Source organism: Heliangelus exortis, chromosome 1 (genome assembly GCF_036169615.1).
Source record: "Heliangelus exortis chromosome 1, bHelExo1.hap1, whole genome shotgun sequence".
NCBI lineage: Eukaryota > Metazoa > Chordata > Aves > Apodiformes > Trochilidae > Heliangelus > Heliangelus exortis.
This window is the reverse complement of record NC_092422.1, coordinates 22,042,053-22,064,889: the sequence shown is the minus strand read 5'-3', so window position 1 is coordinate 22,064,889 and position 22,837 is coordinate 22,042,053. Positions and strand designations below refer to the sequence as shown.

The following is a 22,837-nucleotide window of genomic DNA, read 5'->3' as shown; positions in this document are numbered from 1 at the left end:
GACAGTTTCAGTGTTGAAAAAGTGAACTGTTTTCTTCTTCAGCTCCCCTCTTCTCAGGATATATTCCTCTTGAAAAAAACAGCTCCCTCATTACTTTAAGAGGCAGCAGCCAACAGGTCTTTTGAAATGTGTTTTCTAATATATTCCAGTCACTCTGGTTGTTATCTGGCCTGAAAAAAATGAAGCTGTTCACGCTACCATACTCTGAACAACTTGTCTTTGGCTTCTGGGGGCAGATCTTTAGAGGTCCTTTGATCTTTGGTCTTACTCATTGTCATGGTTTGAGTGGTCTACTCAAACCATGACACTCATCTGCCCATAAGCCTTCTCCAAAAGGACCACAACCTGCCCATGTCTTTGTCAGCTTCTTCAGGTTTCTGCCCCTGTTCTCCTTTCTCCATTTCCTTCCACCTATCCTGTTCTAACATATACTGAAAATGACAGAAAATGTCCTTTTAGTTGAAAATAACTTCTATACTGGCAGCACTTGTGTCTGAAATCCTGTTAAGCCCTTGGGCTGTATGAAAGTATTCACATATATATGCTAATGAAGTGAGAAGGACAATTCAGTCTTTGTGCTTGTCCAGTGCTGGGCCCTTTTTTAATTTGGAAGAGTTCCCAAGAGGATAAACTTCTGTGACATGGACACAGTTTCATGGGAAAGGAGTGTGGCTGCACAACTCAATTTACATTGGTTGCAAATGAGTTTTTTATCATCAATGCTGTTAAAAATTGCTGCCCTTCATGCAGGTTCACACCAGCAGTCTGCCTCTCTACCTCACTTACCAGTATTACACACCAACCAATAACTTTTTCAATGCATTCATTGCAAAGTGATTTACCTTTAGTATTTTCTCACTCCTTCCAGTAAATGGAAGGACACTGGCTCTCCAGTCAGCCACCATACCAGTTTCCAATTTCCTTTTTGGTCAAATCCACCAGCCTGCTCACATTCCAAAATAATAGAAATACCTAACTTTTAGTCATGTGTATAACTTCAGCTAAAGCCTCACACAACTTCCTTAGATCATCACAACAGAATTCTACTATAAAATACAGGAAAATCTTTCACAGGTGATATAACAACTCCAGAGAAACAGAACTTTAAGCCTGGAGGCTTTGATCTCATTTTACATACCACGAAAACAGTTATATTTAGCATTAATTTTACATTTGAGAATTGAGAGTTCTTAGCTGAGGGACTGTTTCAGACAGCATTAAGAAATTTCTGTTTTTTTCTTATGAAATAACGCAATGTTGAAATATTGTTGCATGAACAAATCAGTAAAGATATTTTTAATATAGATTACTAATGTCATAACTCTGTTTCTGCATACGTTTCTTTGCGTGGCTCTCTGATGGCTCCTTGCAGCTGCCTTAACTGAAGTGGCCACACTGCTGCCTACTACTCCTGTCTTAAATTACTCATTTAATCTTTTGAGAATTTCTAACTTTAAGCACCAGTTTTCTCACAGTTCTTACAAATCATACTAAAGACCTTGTTTGATCAGTTGATGGTTATTGATTTGATTCATACATGTATCCAGTTCTCCCTCACCTCCCTCTTACACTAAGAAAGTTCACAGAAATATAAAAGAAACAGAAGTTAAAAATTGTTATGGGCAGCTACAAAATACATTTAAGTGGAGAACGTTTGTGAAATGTCTTGAAACTCACCCTGGAAGCCCCATACAACACAGTTCTGGCTGGCTCTTATTCTTTTGTTTCATTAGAACTTTGATGAAATCAACATAGTAATATAGAAAACTATATGTATATGATGAGTGTGCATTTTTTCAGAAAACCCTATTCCATAAAAAATTCCAAACAGGACAATAACAGAGTAGCAGGAAAGGTAAATGAGGTACCTTCTTCAACTATATACTGAATTATATCACATGCATTCTACCACCTTCCAATTTGATCTTTTCTGCCAGCTAAACAACAGACTCCTCTCAGATTGCCAAGGAGTTGATTTAGTGGTAACTACAGTGACTGAATGAGAAGTGGACTGATCACCAGTTATAATAAATTTATTTCACAAGTATCTGGCTGTGTTCATTTGTGAAAACTACTACTTATCAATGGTTAAGGTTAGGGAATGACTTTATAATGCTAATAATCTTGTGTGCTAAAAATTAGGTCACTCACTTTCCATAATGTTAGACGCCAGGATAAGGAAGGTGTCACCCTCCAGGTGAATGATGTTGTGGTCAAGAACTGACAGAGAAGTGGGGAAAAAGCTGTGCCTCTCTGCTCAGTTATATAATGCCAGACACTTATTATAAGGTACCCCGTTAGCAGTGAAATTAATGAAGCTTGCTTTCCAGTGGTCTGTATCCTGCCTTCACCACCTCCACAGTACAGTAATCTTGGCTCTCTTATATAATATTTTGGCAAAGGCAAGAGATAGCACTGCTGTGTGTAGTCCAGGTCTAAGGTATGTGTTGATTGCCCAGTTGCCCATCACAAACCTGACTGTACAAAGGCTGAATTTCACCTGCCTTTCTTGCAGGAAGGGAGGCTCATTATTTTTCAAAGATATTTTAGGAAGTCAATCATCTTCAAAATTCTTCCCACCTCTCAAGTTTGAGCGAAATCAGTCAAAATATTCAAAAGCTTCAAAATTTTGAAAATAATTCAGAGACTGTATTTGCCTCAGGATTTTGAAATCATAACTAAAAACATATAAGAAACCAAAGTGTACAGCTTCAGCAAAACTAAAACACAGAAATAGACTTTATTTATTGTTTTCTTGGTCTTACCTAAAAAGAGAGCATGCAGCAACAGAGGGAGGTGAAGAGCCCAGTCTTCTCTCACACTGTGATCCACTACCATCTCAGTCATGAAGATGACAGCAATATTGCACCTGGAAATTAAATCACAGTATCACCTCTTGGAGACAGGAAAAAATAACATGATAGCTATTTATGAAGAAATGTACAATCTCTACATTTTAAAATGTACAGCTTTTCTTCTCAGTATAATTAATGATGCCATATCTTAGTTACATTATCAAGCAAGTAAGTACCTATAACTGTAAAGAACACTATTACTGCCAATACAAATTATGTAAGAGAGGAATTTCAGAGTATACGTAGCCTAGTTAGCATAAAAGATCAAGGTGAAAAAAGTGCTATGAATAACAGCAACAGAAGCTTGGGAAAGAGAAAATTTCCTTTTCTGTTTCAGTTGTTTCTTCAGTCTCATTCTTATTAGAAAGCAATGTCCTACACTGTAAACAGAGAGGCTTTCTGGTAGAAACTCCGGTAGAGTTGCAAGCCTTCATCACATGTTGCTTTTAGTTCTGGAAACCAGCAGAAACTGACGGTGTAATTTTTCAGATTGTTGGTACTGAGTGTTGGTACAGTCAGATTGGTGTTGGTCGAACAGTAAAAGGAAGCATCTCATGTCTGAAGTGTCAGCTCACCTATGAAGGGGTCCCCGGGGTGTGATGGTTTCTGGGAGGTAGTCCACAAGTGGTGCCCAACATCCTCCAGTGTAAGGCATGGGCAGGGGATGTGGTTGTTTGGTTTCAACAATATTCAATAACCAGCTTGTGTATGGAGAAACAGGATCATCTGCATGCAAAAGCAATTAAACAGAGTTCATAAAACCCAAGTCTTGTTCCCATTTCAGAGAAATACTAAAATAGAGTTTATGCTAACATATCAACTCAGCTGTTTGGAACAATGTGATAAGATGACACAAGGTTTGCAAATTCCTGTGTTCAATAACAACTGATGAATTTTTAATCCCTCTTTCACTCTGCTGGAAATTAAAGAGATTCCAGGCAGGCTGCACTGAATGACAGGAGCTGCAGCTGAATCCCTGCTGTCATTTAGTAGCTTTGGATCCAGATCAGAAAGCACCAAGCAACAGACTTTCTCTTCAAAAAGGAGAGAAAAGTTCAGCCAACAAAGCTTCTGTCAGAAGCCATCTGCCGCAAGGAGCCACGTAGCAGTGACACATTCTTGCAACTCGTCACCAGTGCCCTGCTGAGTGATGCTACAAAGGCTGCTGAATGTCCTGAATTAGGAAGGAGGTATAAAGAATGCAAAAAACATCTTCAAAGTAATTTTCTTTCAACAGGGATCAATTATAACTTGAGTTTCTCAAAGATGTATTTAACTTTGCTTCAGTATGACAGCTGCTGCATGTTAATAAGCAAATAGGTTTTTTCTTCCACTTGCTTTATCCACAATGATGTGGGCCAAGGAAGTTATTTCCACCACTTTGTGTCTTCTCTCAGCCACACAGCTCTGCTATCTCTTGCATTTTGTTGCCTCTCACTCTTCTTGCTTTTTGCATTGGTCATTTATTTCTCAGATCTGGCAGTCTACAATACAGTGCCATGGAGAGCATCCTTTCCAAGATTGTTCTTGACATTTATCCAAAAACTGCCCTCGTGAATTTTTGATACGAGAATTATTTTTTGCTCTGCTGGTTTTCTGGTTTTTGTTTGTTTGTTTCTGGGTTTTTTTGTTACACTTTTGAATTTTAGGAAGTTTTGTAAGGCTCAGCATTTTCATCTTTTTAACAGCCCGCATCTGATGCTTGTCATCTTTGCCAGAGGAAATAAAAGTGTTTTGATGCCTACAAAAGTATCAGAGCTAGTGTTTTCTAATGCACATCACTTCTTGGTTTTGACAAAATGTCTTCAGGTTTCCAGATCTTTAGGAGCCCTTCAATGCAGTAGCTGCTCCTCCAGTTATTACTAGAACATTAGTGATTTTTCAGTGCTAGTTTTCCAAGGACCACTTGAAATCTTTATGATGTAGACCTTTACTTATTTCTCTCTGGAGAAGAGAGAGAAATTTCTCTCTGGAGGATGATTTATTACTTACAGATAAAGAAGAACAAATTGACCTAATAATGTAGCAAAGTATAGCATTTTCACATCTTCCAAGGATTAAACAGATAATCTTTGTCAGATGCTTTTCACATAAAAAGCACTGCACAGTCACTACTTAATACTATGAATTTAAGTGCTTCAACTAAAACTGTTTCATGAAGTCCACACTAAGACGTAGCTCTTCACTCCTGCTTTTACTAATTTATGTGCAGACTAAGAAAAAAGAGGCGTACTTTGCACCTTAACCTTTTCCTAAACAAAAGAGTTTCTGTGCTGAGGAGGTGTGCTCCCTATTTATATCCTCAGCAGTACAGGTGTGCTCAAGTAGACTGGAGAGGAGAAAGGAATCACACCACCAACTCCTTTGAAGCCTAGGCCGCCTGTCAGAGGGAATTGGTTGCACTTTCTTAATGGAGGTTGCATCCTTTGTCTAGTAGAATGACAAATGGTATAAGAATTTCTCTTTCATTTCAGAGTTCTTTAGAAATGTCAGTACCTAAGTAAAATGTATTTTATTTTACATCTAGGTATTCATATATTGGCAGACGGAACCCCGGTGAGAAGCAAACCTTGCATAAATATTCACAGTACTATAAAACTTGTAGTTGGAGTCAGGAAAAAAACCTTTGAGCACTGGCTTGAGAACACATTCCAAAAGAACAAAGAAAATTTCAATAGTTTTTAACCTTTTAATACTCTTAGCTCTTGTCAAAGCCAGCTACTTGTGAAGAATGTTCTGACAGTATAAACATTGTTCTGTTTTGAAAGATTGTTCAAGCAAATCAGATTAGCACTGATGCTCCAATTAACATCTGTTCAAGAATTTTTAGAAGTTGCAGCACTGGAAAGCCACAAGAAAAACATGGCAAGGGTACTAAAAACCACAGGGTTAGTATGGTACACATTTCTTTGAGTAGTTAAATACTACAATACGTAAATACACAGTATTTTGTAAATACTGTGCTGCTTCATCACTATGAAAAATTGTTGTTCATATACATTAAATTATCCAGTCGTATGGTATTTCAGTGTTTCCATATTTTGCAGAAGAGTATTTCTAAAATACTACTTGGATTAAAGAATAATTAAAATCCTTATTTTTTAGTCCCCCAAATTGTGTCTGTAGCACCAAGCCAAGAAATTCAAGAAATTACAACCTCTGTATCTTTTGACCTGGCATTATTAAGAGATTAAAGTCTTTAAAAAAGGTCTTGTTTTTTTTTATATGTGGTTAGGGCCTAATAGAAATCCATAGATTGGCTTCCTTATAATAAACTCCACAACTAAAATTCCAGCCATCCAATTCCTGGAATTTACACTGTCATTCCATAGCTGACATAAATATCTTGGTGTTCTATGGAATCTGTGCAGAAATACATAAGGAACAGGCATGCTCAGGAGCCCTATCTCACTATCCCCACTAGCACAGGTTTCCACAGTGCAGCCAGAAATTGGTTGCAGATAGCAGAGAAAAGCTAAAGAGGATGTAAGACCTCATTTTTTGAAACTCCTGGACCTCTTCTTCATATTCATCTAACAGCACTCAATTTGGAGGGAAATTACTGGTGAAGGGCACAATTCAAAGTGCTTGCTGTAATGCCTTTGGAAATCTTTTGTCTTCCCGTGTATAAATGGTCCAAGTGTCTGGGGGATTCCCTACTGCTGCTTTGTGTAAATTTCTCTGGTTTTTAAATAGGTTTGACTGAACCCATGGTTAAAGAAAGGAAATAATTAAATGATGGTAAAATAGGGACACTCCCTGTATGATAATGCTACATTGTTTTTTATACAGAACTTAAGCAGAGAGCTTCCACCAGTCATGAGAATGCTTTCCTCTCTTACCAAAACAACAGAAATTTCATCAAATTGAATAATAGAACTTACTTTTGTCATCATCATAAGATCCTCCAGAGCTATTACTGTACCTTGATTCTAGTCGGGTATGTGCTCTGATTACATTACTGAATCTAAAAAAAAAAATCAACCAAAAAACCTTCATTAAAAATACAGACTGACTTTAAACTTCTAGGAAAAAACCCCTACATGTCCTTATACATGCACTTTAATATCAAAGTACACAGCAATGTACATTACAGAATGTAATGGAAAAAAAAAAGGTTTTTGCAGCCAGTTTCTGAGATGTTCTAACAGCTTCTGTCAGAAGCTTTTAAAATTTAGCAGAGAGAAAAGTCTCTTGCTGAAAATGTGTGATATCCTTGAAGCAAGAAACTGTGCTAAGGCCGAACTGAGATGAAAACTGTTCACAGCTAGCACTTCTTCACAGCCTATGTTCATGGGTACAATTCTGGCAACCTGCTAAAACAGTAACCAGCTGAGAAGTCCAAAGCCAAGTCCTCACAGGTATCAAGGAGCAAAAGCTGCAGCAGATCACCTTCAAGAGGAAAAGGCAGCAACCACCAGAGGTGATCCAGCAGAGGAGTTAAGAAATATGAGAACCAAAATGAACTGTTCACAGCTGTCCTCAAACCTGCCAGATTCATTATAGCATTTTTTTTTACTGGTGATCTCCTTTGGTTTCCTCCAGCTCCTTGTGCTCTCAGTGTAATCAGGCCTGAAGTGGAGTCAGAGGAGTCATGTAGGAGGCTCACACACCAGTGAGGATGTTAAAACATCATCATCCCTCCAAAGCTAGGTAATTAATTACAAGTAACTGTGTTACAACAGCTATATATAAAAAAATAGGTTGAAGGTTCTATATGCAACATTCAATTTGATTTCTTACTAATGTGCACACATTATTGCAGGGTATTTAATAATACATTGACATATTATGCTGTTTCCAAAACATAAGGGCACAATAAATTCACTGTGAGGGGGGCAAAAAAGGCAACATAAGCCATCTTAATTCTGCCTTTTTCTGTCTTTCTAATACCTGATTCTCCTACATTTAAACAAGTTCCCTTAATAAATGTGTACAAACTAACAACTACTGACATAGTTATCTTGTATATCTAAAAAGTTAAAAAAGATAAAAGAATGAGAAAAAAAATTAATAAATGTGCAGAGGTGAATTCTGTCTTTCACGAAAGAAATGAAGAATACAGGTCACAGAAATTATTTGAGAACAGGGCATTTTACATCATAGTGCATCAACATAAAACCAGGTACCTTCTGGTTACCTTTATATTCTTCCCAAAATGCCCACACTTATGAGAACAATTTGTTTCCATGCTATTGCCTTCTGTAATGTCTTCCTGTACCGTTGTTTTGCTTTTTTTAAAACTTTTACATACACTCATTTTCAAGTGATCTTACAGGGATAATGCCATTTAGAATCAGTCTGAGTACCTGAGTTCCTCACAAAACAATGCAGAACTTTGCCAAACCCTTAGCCTAGGAAAACACATACAGTTTGGAGGAAGAAAAAGCAAACCACAAACCTTTCATCAGTCTCTTTCACCATTCTGTTCTCCTCTACATCAGGAAAACTATCTTGGCCAGCAACAACCGTGTTACTGCTAGAGGTGGTTCCTGTATATGAGATGTCAATAACAACACCTGTTACAGGCAGCAGACAGTATTTGCAAAGCAATACAAGCCCACAACTTTAATTTCTTTAGTAGTCACAATCAAAATTATCATCCTTCAACAGCAAGAACTTCAACATATGAATGAAAACTGTTACCTCTACAAAACAGCACCTGCTTGCATGGCTGAATGGTGTAAAATTTACATGCTTAAGGGGTAGATTAACATAAGGATGCTCTTCCTCTCCTTGAACTAAGCTCATTCTCAGGTGACACAGCCTTTTGTTTTCAAGAATTTGGCAGAACATTGTCAAGGCTGAATCTGGAGTGGGTGCCTATTATGTACCTTTGACTACTGCAGTTTAGAAATAGCCTTTCACCTCTGAAAACAGATTTGCCACACAATTAAGGCTCTCTGCTTTCAGGAAACTGCTGCTCTGGTGTATCTGCTGTAATCAATCATCAATTGGTGATGAGAAATTAGTGGTAGAGCAACCTTTAAGTGTTCTGAACAGCACCAAAGATTGGCAACATTCTATTAAAACAGTTGAAAGAATTGAGCATATGTCTGCAGAGCATATACAACATTAGGAATCAAAAAGAATCACAGTTTAGATGTGCAGTGAGGCCCTGAAACCTGCACTGTACAAACACAGATCTGAGAGGGTGCAAAACTGAAGGATTCTTTTTTTTCAGAGAGACGAAGACTGGAAAAAGCAGGAAGAACACAGCCAAAAGTTATATTTAGGTCATACCAGAGGCCACAGCTGAGGCTTTGTTACTGGCAGCAAAACGGTAAAATGGAGGATTGTCACAGTGCTGGACTATTGGGTTCACTGGGTCGGTTTGCTGCAGCTCAAAGAGCAGCTCCTCCATTGTCTGTATGGTGTTATTGCGACACAGATATATGGCAACCTTTTTTATCTAGAGAAGAAAACAGCAGTTACTAAACTCTGTCCAAAGTGAATTTCAAAAGAAATCAGGACATGTTACAATGCAGTACTGAAACCATCCCAAATGCAATTATTACCCCCATCCCAAATGCAATTTTTACCCCCCTGACAGACACCACAACCACAAAGCTGCATCCATCTTCTTCCTACAGAAGTAAAACTGGTCACTTTGATATCAAGATATGATGTGATTTTATGGAGATCATTTCCCCAGCAGAGTGAATGTGTGATATAATCACCCCAAAGATTTTGCTTAGCGCCCACATATGAGCTCTTTAGGTATATAACTATATAGAAGACATATACAAAACTGACCTAATATTGTACCTATCTTTTAAAATTATCAGCAGTGGCTCTGAATCACATTCAGGGATTTCGAGTTTAAGTATGAGATTCCCATTTTAGAGGAATCTTACTCTCTTGAATGGAGTAAATTTCTCATCTACAAAGCTAGACCCACCCAACACTTCAGTCCTGTATGTCCAGATACAGTTGAGGTGGAAAAGGTAGCTGCAGCCACAAGGAATAAGCCAGGTTCTGAGTAGTTACTTATATCTGAAATCAAACTAATAGTGCATGGAAGAAAGGCAGAGAAATTATCTATACAAACTTCATGCACTCTGATTTGAAAAATCTGAGAGTGTGCAGTTAATAGAAATTCTGGGATAAAAGCTTTGCACAAGACCTCAAACTTTGTATGCACTGCAGCAAGGAGGACTGTTAAGATAATGAAAAGAAATTAGACTGAATTCTTGAGAAAAAACCCAAACCTGATAACTATTAAAAGCAGAGACTGTCTCTGGCACAAAAACATTTGATTCATAAACTGTTAGAGCTGGGAAACCATATGGGAAAGCATCCCTCTGTGCTTGCCTTTGTTTTAGATGTCCTTAAACAGATGCTTATAGTGGAGCTAATAAAAAGGAATGAACTGCCCGTTGGCCTCACCAAATATTGCTGTTCTCATACACTTAAATACTTTCATTAAAATTACTTTCTGACTTCCCTCTTCTTCTTTTTTTTTTTTTTTTTTTTTTTTTTTTTTTTTTTTTTTTTTTCTTCTTAAAGTAGAGAAAACACACACATTCGAAGTCTCTTTTAATCTATTGTGCTAAAAATTTCCCAGGCACTTTTCAGATACAAATCTGGCTCCTTTCTGAGGCTCATTTCTGCTTGGGCTCACAGAGCCACTTCCAGATTCTTTCACCCCAGAAGGGGTCATGTTCCCTACACTAAATCTTTGCTGATGATAAATACTCAAAGAGATCTTTCTTTACATATGTGAAAGAAAGGACAGCTCAGCAATTTGCACTTCGGGTCGCTGGGAAAAACAATACTTAAAGGCAATATAGGAGACAAAGGAAGGAATTCAGCTGACTGGAAAAGAAAAAAAAACTTAAAAAAATGTAAGTCAGGCATGCCTTTGGCTTGGACCCACGGAGGCTGAAGCCATGAGCAGCTGGTAAGTGCCTTGGGGTACACTGGGCTCTGAGAAGATGGGTAAACTGGCAGCCTTTCAACTTCGTGGTCTTTTGAACCCAGGTGATGTGTAACACTGCAGATAAACTGCTTGCATTATCTTTATTTGCTAATGTGTATGTGTTATCTACATGATAATGGAAGATAGGTGTTTATGGTATCTGCAGCCTTGCCCAGTAAGCAGTTAGGTACAATTTCTTATCTGTAAACTACAGGGCATTATCAAGACATAGAGCAGATGTGTGTGATAAGCCTGTGTGTGTTTCCCTACTCCAGACAAAGCTATCAGTTAAGGGGTGACTCACAAGCACATTCAGCCTTCCTACAGAGGTTGGAAATTTTTTTCAGATTTTGTAAAATCCAAGAATTGGATTTTTAACTCAACATTACAAAACACAGACTAACAGGGTGGCAGAAAACACAGGAACCTTGTCAGCTGCTGACACAAAAAGCTGGAGATTCCAAACCAGACTCCTCTCTTTCTGGAGTAAGAGGATTGCTGTGTCAGAGGAGGACTAGGTTTGAGGTTGGCTGCTCAGAGCTGTGGGATGGCAACAGTTTTGGAAAAAGGATGTGTTGAAAGCTCTGGGTTGGTAGTACCCGGGTGGAAGAGGTGACAAGTTTATCGGGCATTTCTAATCAGGCTACAGAATTAGGAGTGAGACATATGGAAAACTGCCCCTTTTTCTTTTGTAAGCTGCCAGCAACATAACAATACCCTCTTTTTGTCTCTTATCTCTGTCATTTCCACTTGTTCTCTGCCAACACAGCTCCCCCTGATGGAGGCCACCTTTGGCCCTGATCCCAAGTCTGTCATTACAATCAGTCAGGTTGGAAAGAACCTGGGAGGTCTCTCACAAAATGTCCCACTCAACACAGGGTCCACACTGACAACTGATGGAAAAATCTTCAGTGCCCTCAAGATATCTGGAACCAAACCCTTTGTCTTCTCATATATACCTAGAATGTTTTTATAGCCTATACACTTTGAAATATTTTTCTCTTTTGATCAATGAGGCAATACTGACTTTGCATATGCATGCACTGATTTGAGAATATAGAACAGTAAACCCTACAAATAAAAGGAAACCAACAGGGTGTCTATGGCACAATAAAAACATCTTTAAAATATTTAACAACTTCTCTATTTCCTTTATTCTACAACGCATAGCAGTCATTGAACACTTTAAGCAAAGAATTATTTCAGCTACTATAAATTAAATATGCTTATGAGGCTTTTTAGATAAGTTTAATCACATGAATTGTAATTTCAAAATTTTTTCAGGGAAATCAATATAAAGAGACTGACTAATAAAAAAACATACTTTAATTGTACTGGAAATTTTACTAAATTTAGTTCTGTTTCACCCAGCAACTGAGCAATAAGAGCATGGGAATGGGACTATCTTGCCTTTCTCAGGCAGCTCCAATTTTCTTTTAACTTGAATAATAACAGTATCCTAAACAGTCTGACTTGCAGATTGCAGGAACAGTTATGTAAGTCCTGACAGCCATGCAAAAGCAAAAGTTAATATGGTAAAGGGTTTATAAAGGTTAGCTACCCTGTGTCTCTTGAGATGTGCCACAAAAAGCCTTAGACTGCTACAGGAAAAGAGAATATAGCACTTCTTTAAAATGACATGCTTTTCTGAAGGAACACCTAAATCCTTACAACTAGCAAACTAATAAGGTAATAGTAATGGGAATGTCATCCCATTCATGATATAAAACCCATCATTTAAGGGACCTTCAAAATTTAACCAATTTAACTTTGTAAACTAATAAGTTACTGAGAAAAAAACTGAGCTTTAGTATTTTTACTTCTCTTAACTTTTCATGCAAGTTATTAAACATCTGAATAGCCATTCTGCCTGTTTAAAATAAAATTCTAAATATAGATATATAAGCACAGTGTATTTTTATGCAATTGTGACATGAAAAAAAATACTTCTGATATCTTGTCTCATTCATTCTGGCAATTTATGGCCAGAGCCTATCTGGCCCCTTACACAGACATGCAAAGTTGCTTTTTCTTGAGAGGAGCCCACCTCTTGCTGGAAATAAGGTGTGTTCCACTGAAACTCTACTGGTGTTGAGACTGACATTCCCACTACTCAATTCCTTTACTGAATTTCAGGTTGTTGTCTCATCTATATTCACAATTTAATTTTGCATGCTTGGGAATATATTGGTACTTCTTATTTTTTAAACAGAAATTCATTTTCTGCAGGTGATAGCTGCTTTCCTAATTAAAACCTGTGAAGCCAGTAGTAAATAAAATAAAATAAGTACTTACATAACGTAAAAGGATGGTATCACTGCTAACACCACACAGACTTATTAGAAATTGTAGTGTTATTCTAAGGTTGTTACTCCATTTTTCATTGTTGGCCAAAGCATTCCAGACATTTTCCATCTCTGGTCCAGGAATTTCATCTCCATACTGCAAAATATCACAGGCATATCTTTACTGCAATGCACAGAACTCCAAACCAAAGCATGCACTTTTAGAGCATTTTCTCAGGCAAAACCAACAGCAAAATGCTGTAAAAAGTGACAAAACAGTGTTTTGAAAGGCTACCTGACAGACTTCAGAGCATAAATTCAGTTTAGAAGTCTTTAGGTTCAGATCCACAGAAGTGCTTTAATTATGCACCAAAAAAACCCCACCACATTTGAACAGTTTTTCAAGCAACAAGTCCTGTTTCTGCATGTCTGCACCTAAGTGCTCCAGCTGTCACAGCAGTGAACTACTTGGCACCTCCCTCCTGAGAAAATCCCAGCAGAATTAAGCATTAGGCAGCCACTTGATTTCACACTGGAAATGAGCAGCTTTTGCTCTCTTTTCCAAGATAACGATTATAGGAATGTTTCCTTTCTTCCAGTCATTTAAATGGTTAATTCCTTCATCTGGGATGTGGGAGTCTAAAATTGAAGCTGTTCAGTTTCCTATGTAAAATCTTTGGTTCCCAGTTTGAGAAGACTATTTTAACCACTGCAGAGACTGACACTCTGCTAGGAGAGGACTGGCAATCTTCACACCATTTTCTACTGAAAATTATTCAGTACTTATCAGCTACATCATTACTGTCACTGGCATCTATATCTAATGTTGTGTACACTGGCACCTGCAGTGCCAGCCCCTTTATCACACATAAAACCTCGAAGCCTGGCCAGTTGATATGGTTTGAAGAAAGCATTCTTGTTCACTCTGGAAGAAAAACTTTGTGTGGTTTTGGAAGCAACTTACTCCAAGGGCTACTGCTGATAGTAAAGGTATGACTGCATCACATCTGTTTTCAACATATAAAACTCCCCTAACAGTATCTCAGAGATTCCATATCATCAGATAATTCATGAGCAAGTATCATGCCCTGGATATGCAACAAGCATCAAAAAAACCCCAACATTCTAGTGGTCTGAAGCACAATCCCAACATTACTCCAGACATGCTTGTATGTCAAAATGTACAAAAAATAATGTGTTTTACTTATAGGATCTCAACATGAGTCAAGATCCAGAATCAACTTCTTCATAGCACAGATTCTGCTGGAGAGAGGACTAACTGTAAGCAGGACAGGAAATATGAACCACTCTGTCCCATATGATATAGGTACCTGATGTTACTTTCTGGACTTTAGGTATTTAGCAGTTCAGACATACAGACTGAGTTTGGCAAAACCAACGCCAGAGCACCCATGGCACACTAGTATAGCAGCTTGCAACTTAGGAAAAGAAAGAAAAAGATGAATTCCCAGTATTTTCTTTACTACCGCTGAGGATTTTACATCAAGAGGCATCCCTGGTCCTTTATCAGGATCTGGATGTAAAAATACCTTCACATTCACAAAACAGTGATCTAACTAGCACACTAGAATTTTCTACTAATTTTTCCCTTTTCTTTCTCTCTCAAAGGATACATTAATTGTTTCCTAGAAAGTACAAGAGGAATTCCAGCTGCTCATTCTCACCCCCAAACTTTCATCTGCTGTTTTAGACACTAACCCAGGAGATGATAAAGGAGGGAACTAAACTTAGTTCCTTTATAACTAATCCTTAATTCTCTCACTGCTATTTTTTTTTTCAAAGGGTAAAACACTTTTCTTTGTTCATGTTTTAAAGAGAACAGTTCCATAATTGTCCTAAAAAATGAAGGAACCTTCTTCAAAAAAGAAGGTTAAATCTGATAATACATACTGTTTCGGTGCAAAATTTCTGGTACCAGAGGGTAGAAGCCCAAGTACTTTCTGCTTAAGAAATGTAATTTTGAATGTTTTAGATAGGTTGGGTTTTTTGTTTGGTTTGCTTTTTTACCTTGGCTGTCATATACATGAGATTATTAAGAACCAGTGAGGTGGCTTCAGGAGAGCCCCAGCCATTGCCTTTTAGTCCACTTGTGGCTGTTATTTCCCCATCCTTGTCCTTCACTTCATCTTCTGGAGTGGTAGGGCTTGAACCAGGGAGGAGCAGTCTGTTGTCTACAAGTTCAATATTGTGAAGCCATGGTAGCAGGTAGGTAAGCATTATCTGTCTTCCATTTGGATGCGTTGTTGGAAATCGCTGGCTCACCTCTAAAATAAAAGTTGAAAAGGACAACATGATAGTTCATGAAGGAAACCTGAAACACGTGGTTTAAATCATATTTCTGACGTGTTTTAGACCACCTGATGTTTTTACCTTGCAAACCGCAAGGATACAGAAACATGTCCTTGAGCTTCCTGAGGATGAACATGGATTTAATTTTCAATAATAGTAAAAAATTGTTGAGGTCTTCTGTGTAAAACAAGTAACACAGTCTGGGTTTAAAACCAGAAAGTCATACCTTGTTACTGTGCCATATCGTGATTTAAGTTAAGTGGATGTCAGTAAAGAGGAGAAAGGATAATTCTGTTGCTGGCTGTTATTCTAGAATTTCAAGAGCATTTGGAGAATTACACTAAGCATACAACAGCATTCTCCAGAATTGCAGCTGCCTCATCAACCACCACATTTCTAAGCTTTAACTTAATGACTAAGGTTTTTGTAAACTCTACTGGGTTTGCAAAATCACCTTGCATATGTTAGGAGTTTTATTTCCTGTGGGGAGGCCTATAAAATTCAGTTGGCTGCCAGTCCAGTAGTGCTGTATATAGCACTCTATATTTATAAAAAGACCTGGCACTGTAAGGGAAAAGGATTTGGAAAATCTGGGGTAAGAAATAGTGATGGGCTTACTGCCAAGATGAACCACATTAGCTGTCTTTACCAGAATTATTCTAAAGAATCAGTAGACTTTTCTTTCCTCAGTGCCTGTTTTTTAAAAATCTTGTAGCCATACACTGCTCTACCTCCTTATGATTCCAGATGGTATAGAAAGGGGCTCTGATTTGGACTGTGTTTCTGAGTTCTTTTAAAGGACTTAGCCACTACAGCAACATAAGTAGATGGTAACAGTAATAATGAACATTTGCTTTTTTAAAGATAAATGAGCCATCAGAATTTCCCTACACCAGTTATTTATATCTCACGATATCTTGGTCACTGAGAAATGGATGATGTATTGTTCCTTTACCCTTCCGCCAGCCCCTACAGACTGAGTAAAAACAACAGAAAGGGTTTTTAAGAATCAGTGATTTCCCACGATTACAGACATTGAATTTCAGTATTTAAAAACGAGAGGAATACATGAGATGGATTAAAACAAACACATAGGTCTCAAAACATAATTGTTCCCAGGAATGGTTCCAGAATGGGCTGTGAGTCTGATTCTCTAACATTTTTCTCAGTAACCCTGACAAAATCTATTTTTGATAAAATTAAAATTATACTAAAGACTTGCAGACTTGGCAAATAACACAAGGCAGAGATACTCATTTAGAGTGATTTGAAAAACTGGACATTTTCAATCAACCTCTCCAAGGTTGAAGTCATATATACATAAAATGAAGAATTTTATCCTCAAAGGTATCATATATAGAAATATATGTATATGAAAAATCACTATGCTGAACATAAGAACCCACTATAGTGAAGTTTGCCAATGTCACTTTAACTTATCCAGGGCCCTTGTAATTTCAAAGTTACCCTAAGACAACATAGCAGCACAGAATCCCCAGCCAAGGTTTTAAAATAGCTCTTCTGTAATTTGTACCTCTAGCTATTCTGTATTGAGTACCTCTATGAAATACATATTTCCTTCCTAAATCTCATTTGACCTGAACCAGAATAAAAACAGGTCAAGTTAAATTTATAAACAGGATTGCTGCTTATAGATGGTTATGTCCTAACACTCTATCATTTGTACAAAAATGTAAAGTAGGTAATAAGTCAAATAGATACAGGTACCTGAAAAAAGTGGAAGGGTAAGTTCAGGATACATCCTTGCCAGTTCACATGAAAGAAGGGCAAGTGAGACACTATAAAGAGGTGGCAATGGACCATGTGTACCATACAAGATACTGCCAGGTCTTTGCTCAGCTACCTTTTTTGAATACACAAAAAGCTTTGATTCAAGGATCTATAAAAGAGAAAAAAAGCATTTAATTGATCAATAAAGAATCATCAATCCACAAAATATCAGCATTTCAAGTTTAGATATCAGAGAGTGAGCTATCTGCTTCAGAATATACTTTCCAGGTTTGAAAGACACCATAAATAATTTTTTCATTATTTTTACAGAAATAGTTCCCTAAGTATTCATACCTAAGACAAAAGTAATTGTTTATTTCAAAACAAAACTAACAAGAAAATAAGCAGTGCTTTTTAAGAAGTTCACACACAAAGAAAAAGATAGGAGGACACATGCATTTGGTTGTTTTAAAAAGAAGTAGCTGATACATGCCTGCATAAGTTGCATGGAAATCTCATAAATCTCTCTGTTGGTGTCAGATGCCTTGAACAGCACCAAGTTTAAAAGTGTCACTATATCAAAAGGATAGTTCCTGGAAGAATAAACAGTACATTTTTGTGAATGTTGGTGAGGAATGCAGATTATATTAATTCTGATTTACTCTGTAATAAGGGCTAAAGAGCATGTCATCTTTCTTTCCTCTGTTCTGCTACCAGAATATGGGAAATGGAGTTTTATGAACACATGCTGCTTGATCAAAGGCCCATCTGGTGAACGGGAAGAAAGAAAGGATTATTTATAATTACCTCAGTCTAATGCTTAGGAATGCAATGAGTTACCCACAGTGAGAAATGCAATACCTATGTCTATAACTGTCAATTCATTTTAATTTATAACATAAACTGTTTATAGAACAGGTCAACACTCATGAGAGAAGATGTGTAGCATGAAAATTTCCAGGGATAAAGTACTTCTTCTTAAGCCAAGGTGCAATTAAAACAGTCCCTTTGGAGAAAAGGCACTATCTCTGACATTAATATTCCCAGGTGTTAGACAGTTCTATCAAAATTTTTTTCAAAAAGTAAACACAAAAAACTGCTTAAAAAGTCCACTATCTATAAAGTCAACATTAATATTAAGGGTAAACATACTGAAGTGTTAATGTAATGAGAATATTGCTTGGAATGCAATTCCCATGTCACAGTATTTGGATTTTCACTTAATAAGTTTCTTCTTTTTCAGGAGGATTTTTAAATGCACCTGATTCAATTGTGAACCACCCATTTCTCACCCTAGCTGTGAGCTGCTGTACTCCTGGGTCACTGCAGAATGCCTATTTGAATATTTTAGTGTTAAAAATATTGCAAATACATGTGTTGCACGAAACATTCTTGGTAATTCCAGATATTTACTGCAATGCACTGTTTTTTCCCTCATCCAGTATGTTTAAAAAGTAATAAAAAAAAACTGAGGGAAGTGTCTTCTTTGTAGAAAGACATCCACAAGTAGTTTTAGCAATGCCCCATCTACACATGTTGATAGACGAAAGGAAAAACTGTTAACAGCTTTCAAATATCAATAAAAATCCCCAAAATGATAGAAATGGGACTTTCCTTTCAAAGTAAATAATGCAGATCATGCTCTCACTTTTTTTGTAGGTATGAGAAGGATTAATTTTTAGGACACAGTGGCATAAACAACACAACCCAAGGAAAAAAACAACAGGCTGAAAAACTGATAGGTTTACGTGTTCATTAAACAAAAAAACCCCAAAAATAATTGCATTTGAAAACACAACATTCCATTCATATTTTTAGAATCTCAACTTAATTAAGTCTATGGTTGTTACTGCAACAACAAAAGGTTTTCACAGATAAATTATTGAATACTTGACTTGTTTTCGTTTCTTATATCTAAAGCATTTATCTATTGAACTATGATGATCATATATCTTACCAAATATTTTACCAAGACTAAAATGTTCAGATTTTGTTTAGGTTGAAATTATCTTAATTTTTTTAAAGAAAATTTTGTTAAATTTTTTAGAACATATAACCAAATCAAATGAAAGCCAGTTGGAATAATTACTTACAAGCTACTAAGATTTAAGATATTTTCCTTTAATAAAGCAAATAAACAGCCATGACAAATATTTTAAAACTAATTGATGACTAATGTTGAAATTAAAGTCTTACAGTTATTCTGTATCTTCCTGAGAAAAACAACATAAAAATGCCATAGATTTTAAATATATTTATAGTAAGAGCACCTTCTACCAAGCACATGACTTTGTTTTCAGAGTGAAATAAAGTAATACAGTCTCAAAGAGCCTTTTGAGAGAATGTAACATATGAATGTGAGTAATAATTCTTTACAACATGAATTGAATCTCCATTTTTTCTTCACATTTAAAATTGTAGATTAAAAGATTAATTAATACCTGCTTCCACAGACAGTTGCAATGGCTTTGAAACATCCAGAGGCAAGCTGGTACGATCCAGTATAGCATCGATCTATGGCCCAATTGAAGAGATTGATTTGATCAGGATTCAGTTCCAGCAACAGGACCACAACTTCACAGCCAAGCTGATGAACCTGAGAACACAAATACATGTCCAAGCATGAATGGTGAGATCATATATGTTAAGTCTATACAATTCTTAGAGTGACATAGGCAAAACAATGAGAAAACGCGACATTCAAAATGAAAAAAAATTCAAAACTGAAAAAAAAATTTTCAAAATAAGTAAAAAAAAAAGAAAAAGAAAAAACATTTATTGTAAATTTGTTTTAAGGAGAGCACAGTTGAAATGTGACTCGGTTTTCAAGACTCCTCACTTGAATGAAAACTGTATGTACAAAGACTACAGTCAATGGAATAAATTTTCAAAGGTTTCCAGAATGAAGAATAGAATATTTGCAAAATCTAAGACTCTCGAGTACATGTTCTTGGGCAGCTCCATGTGCATTGATCAACTAATTTAAAAAAAATACTTATTTCCTACTTCATAAAGTGACAGGCTTTCTTGCTCATCCTTCTTTCAAGTATAGCAGAAGCAAGGCAGACAAAGGAAAAAAAGCTTTTGCAAGCCTGGGGGCATGAAAACTTGTATGTTTAATCCAACTACATCAAGCAGCCTAACAATTCTCCTTGTGTCACTTAATCCTCGAAGCACCTTCCAACACACTACAATTTAAAGCTTTGGCTGTGCCTTTGTGATCCTTCTGTTAAGAACAGAATTGCAACACCAAACACCAATGCCTATCCTGTCACCAAGTGTACTTAACTACCTGGCAAGACTGCAAATGATATTTAGTGTTCAAGGACAGGGTTGGATCCTTCTCATCTAAATCTGAACTAGAAGTACAGACAATGCATCTTAGTTAGAGTCTTTTGTTGCAGTGATTATTCATGCATGATAGTGATTACCTTGGGGGAAACAAAGTTCAACTACCATATCCAAATTTTTTTTTTCAGAACAAAAAGTTAAAAAAAGAAGTAATTTTTGCCCCTAGATACTTTATAAGTGATACCAGTGATAAGTTAAACATGGTGATATCTGTTGATGATCATGAAAATGTGTCAGGAGGAAAAGTATCTTTCACTTTATCTTGTTCTGTGTTTCCTTCCCACTTCCATAAGAATATTAATTATACATATGACTTACACGTATCTTCATAGCTCCATCCTTACCAACATTCCAAAATCTTACCTTATTTTCAGAATATTCTCTCTGCAGTGATCACTACTTTCTTCTAATCAATTTTTTTTCCTCCAATCAATTACCATTTCTAGAGTGCATCCTCTGGCTACTCCACAGGACCTTAGGCTTTGCTCCCTTTTTTTTTTAGCAATCACAATCACCTCCACTAGTATAAGACTTAGGGACAACAGCAGGTCTAGAAGTGCAAGGTACTAGAAATAGATCTCTCTCCACTTGATGTGAATTTCCAATCCACTTCTTAATAAAAGAGATAGTAAAAGCAGCTATAAATACAGAATACGATGGGGTAGTTACAAAGTCAAAACTTATCTCCTGGAGATAAGTTTTGGAGAAAAAAATTGCAAGAATAATCTATTACACGTTATTTAAAAAGAAAAAAAATATTCTTTTCTCTCCTGAATAATTTATCCTCTTGACTTCTTAGGAAGATCTCACTTTCACTAAGATTTGCTTCATCAGCATCTATGTTACCAAGCAGAAAGGGATTTTATATTCTTATAACACAGAACCTTGAAGCACTCCAAACAGAAAAAAAAAAAAATTTGACCTTGTATGATTTTTAACCTTTATCAACACATGAAAAAGCTAAATTACTGTTGCAAGTCACACTGAGCCATAAGGCACTGTGTTTAGTTTACTATTAACTTACATTATATTTTCAGAAATAACAACTTTTTACTGTTTAAATGCTTTTCAATTGATTACATTTAGAACCTTGCATGCAGATGTTGTTTCCTGCTCAACACAGAATGTGCATTCAGTCACCACTCTTTGCTCATCCAGTACAGAGATTAAAATTACTCATCAGTGTTGCATTCTGGGGAGTACTTACCCGTAAATCTTGACAGGCCAGAATGTTATCAAGCCATTTGTAAAGATATCCATCAGGGGAAAGGCCAACATTATCAAATACAGGTCCACAGCAGAGCACAGCTGACATGGCCTGAAAACACAAAGAACTTTAGTTACACAGACAAGTAAGACAAATTAATATTTTGGAATTATTGGAGTCTAGATCAAATCCAACAGAAACACCACTTGTTTTTGTTTTTGAGATATTTATGGCGAAAATTGTAGCAGCTGACTTTGCTAGATTTCAATAAATGTATTGCTATAGATGTTCCTGGATTTAGGATAATGCTCAGTTTAAGCCTCTTGAACATCAGAGCCCAGTTTCCCCATTCCCGAAGATACATTTTGTCATTTTACCCAGTCACCACAAATCAAGCTATATAACAATTAAAATACACAGATGTTTGAACAGTATCTCTCTGCACAAGTTGTTTTACACCAAGTGACACATCTTACATAAGTACATAAGCTAATATTTTCTCAGTTTACTTATGGGGGAATTGCAAGTGGTGTTTTGTTATTATTCAGCATGTGTCTAGGCAAGTGTGGGAGACAGTGTTTGAGAGCCTAATATCCTCTTACTTATTCTGATAACCTACTAATGAACAGTTAAATAAAATTTTAAAATACATCCTGGTTTTCAAAATATTTAGCCTTGAAAAGTCTACAAGTCTGCATTAAATTCAAGTCTGTCCAAATTTCTGTGAAACAAAAGGAAATAAACCCCATGATTACTTGTATTTTTTGCAGTCTCGAAGTCTGCATTAAATTCAAGTCTGTTCAAATTTCTGTGAAATAAAAGGAAATAAGCCCCACAATTACTTGCATTTTGGCTGGAAAATAGTTATTACTGATTTTGACAGTGAAACTTTAATACCTTTAATGCACAATACTGGTATCTTGTAATCTGATGATTTCTATCACTGTAACGGTCCAGTGGTGTGAACATGATACTGAAAGGTCCAGCCCACTGGCTGAATAGGATGAAGAGGTGATGCCTCAAGCTCTGCTGAGGGAAGAGAAATCTTCTGTGGTGAACTAAGTGAACAGAATTAGAAATAGTTGTGATTTGTTAACATTAAATACTTATTGGCAGAGCTTAGAGCATGAATTTCAAATCTCTACAAACAGGGAGTTTTTCTTAAGTGCTCAGTATA

General features: G+C 36.6%; 1 protein-coding gene across 12 annotated transcripts in view; it reads right to left on the bottom strand.

The window, feature by feature from the left end:
- Positions 1 to 22,837, bottom strand: part of FRY (FRY microtubule binding protein) — a 229,897-nt gene that overhangs the window by 51,349 nt on the left and 155,711 nt on the right. For all 12 annotated transcript variants that reach the window (XM_071736952.1, XM_071736962.1, XM_071736884.1 and 9 more), the window contains 12 exons: positions 22,558 to 22,718; positions 21,661 to 21,771; positions 19,544 to 19,698; positions 17,596 to 17,695; positions 17,100 to 17,271; positions 15,090 to 15,346; positions 13,072 to 13,218; positions 9,099 to 9,267; positions 8,257 to 8,347; positions 6,740 to 6,822; positions 3,431 to 3,581; positions 2,766 to 2,869 (listed from right to left, as the gene is read on the bottom strand). In XM_071736952.1, coding sequence (XP_071593053.1) covers positions 2,766 to 2,869; positions 3,431 to 3,581; positions 6,740 to 6,822; positions 8,257 to 8,347; positions 9,099 to 9,267; positions 13,072 to 13,218; positions 15,090 to 15,346; positions 17,100 to 17,271; positions 17,596 to 17,695; positions 19,544 to 19,698; positions 21,661 to 21,771; positions 22,558 to 22,718 — 1,701 coding nt within the window. The remainder of the gene's footprint in view (positions 1 to 2,765; positions 2,870 to 3,430; positions 3,582 to 6,739; positions 6,823 to 8,256; positions 8,348 to 9,098; positions 9,268 to 13,071; positions 13,219 to 15,089; positions 15,347 to 17,099; positions 17,272 to 17,595; positions 17,696 to 19,543; positions 19,699 to 21,660; positions 21,772 to 22,557; positions 22,719 to 22,837) is intronic.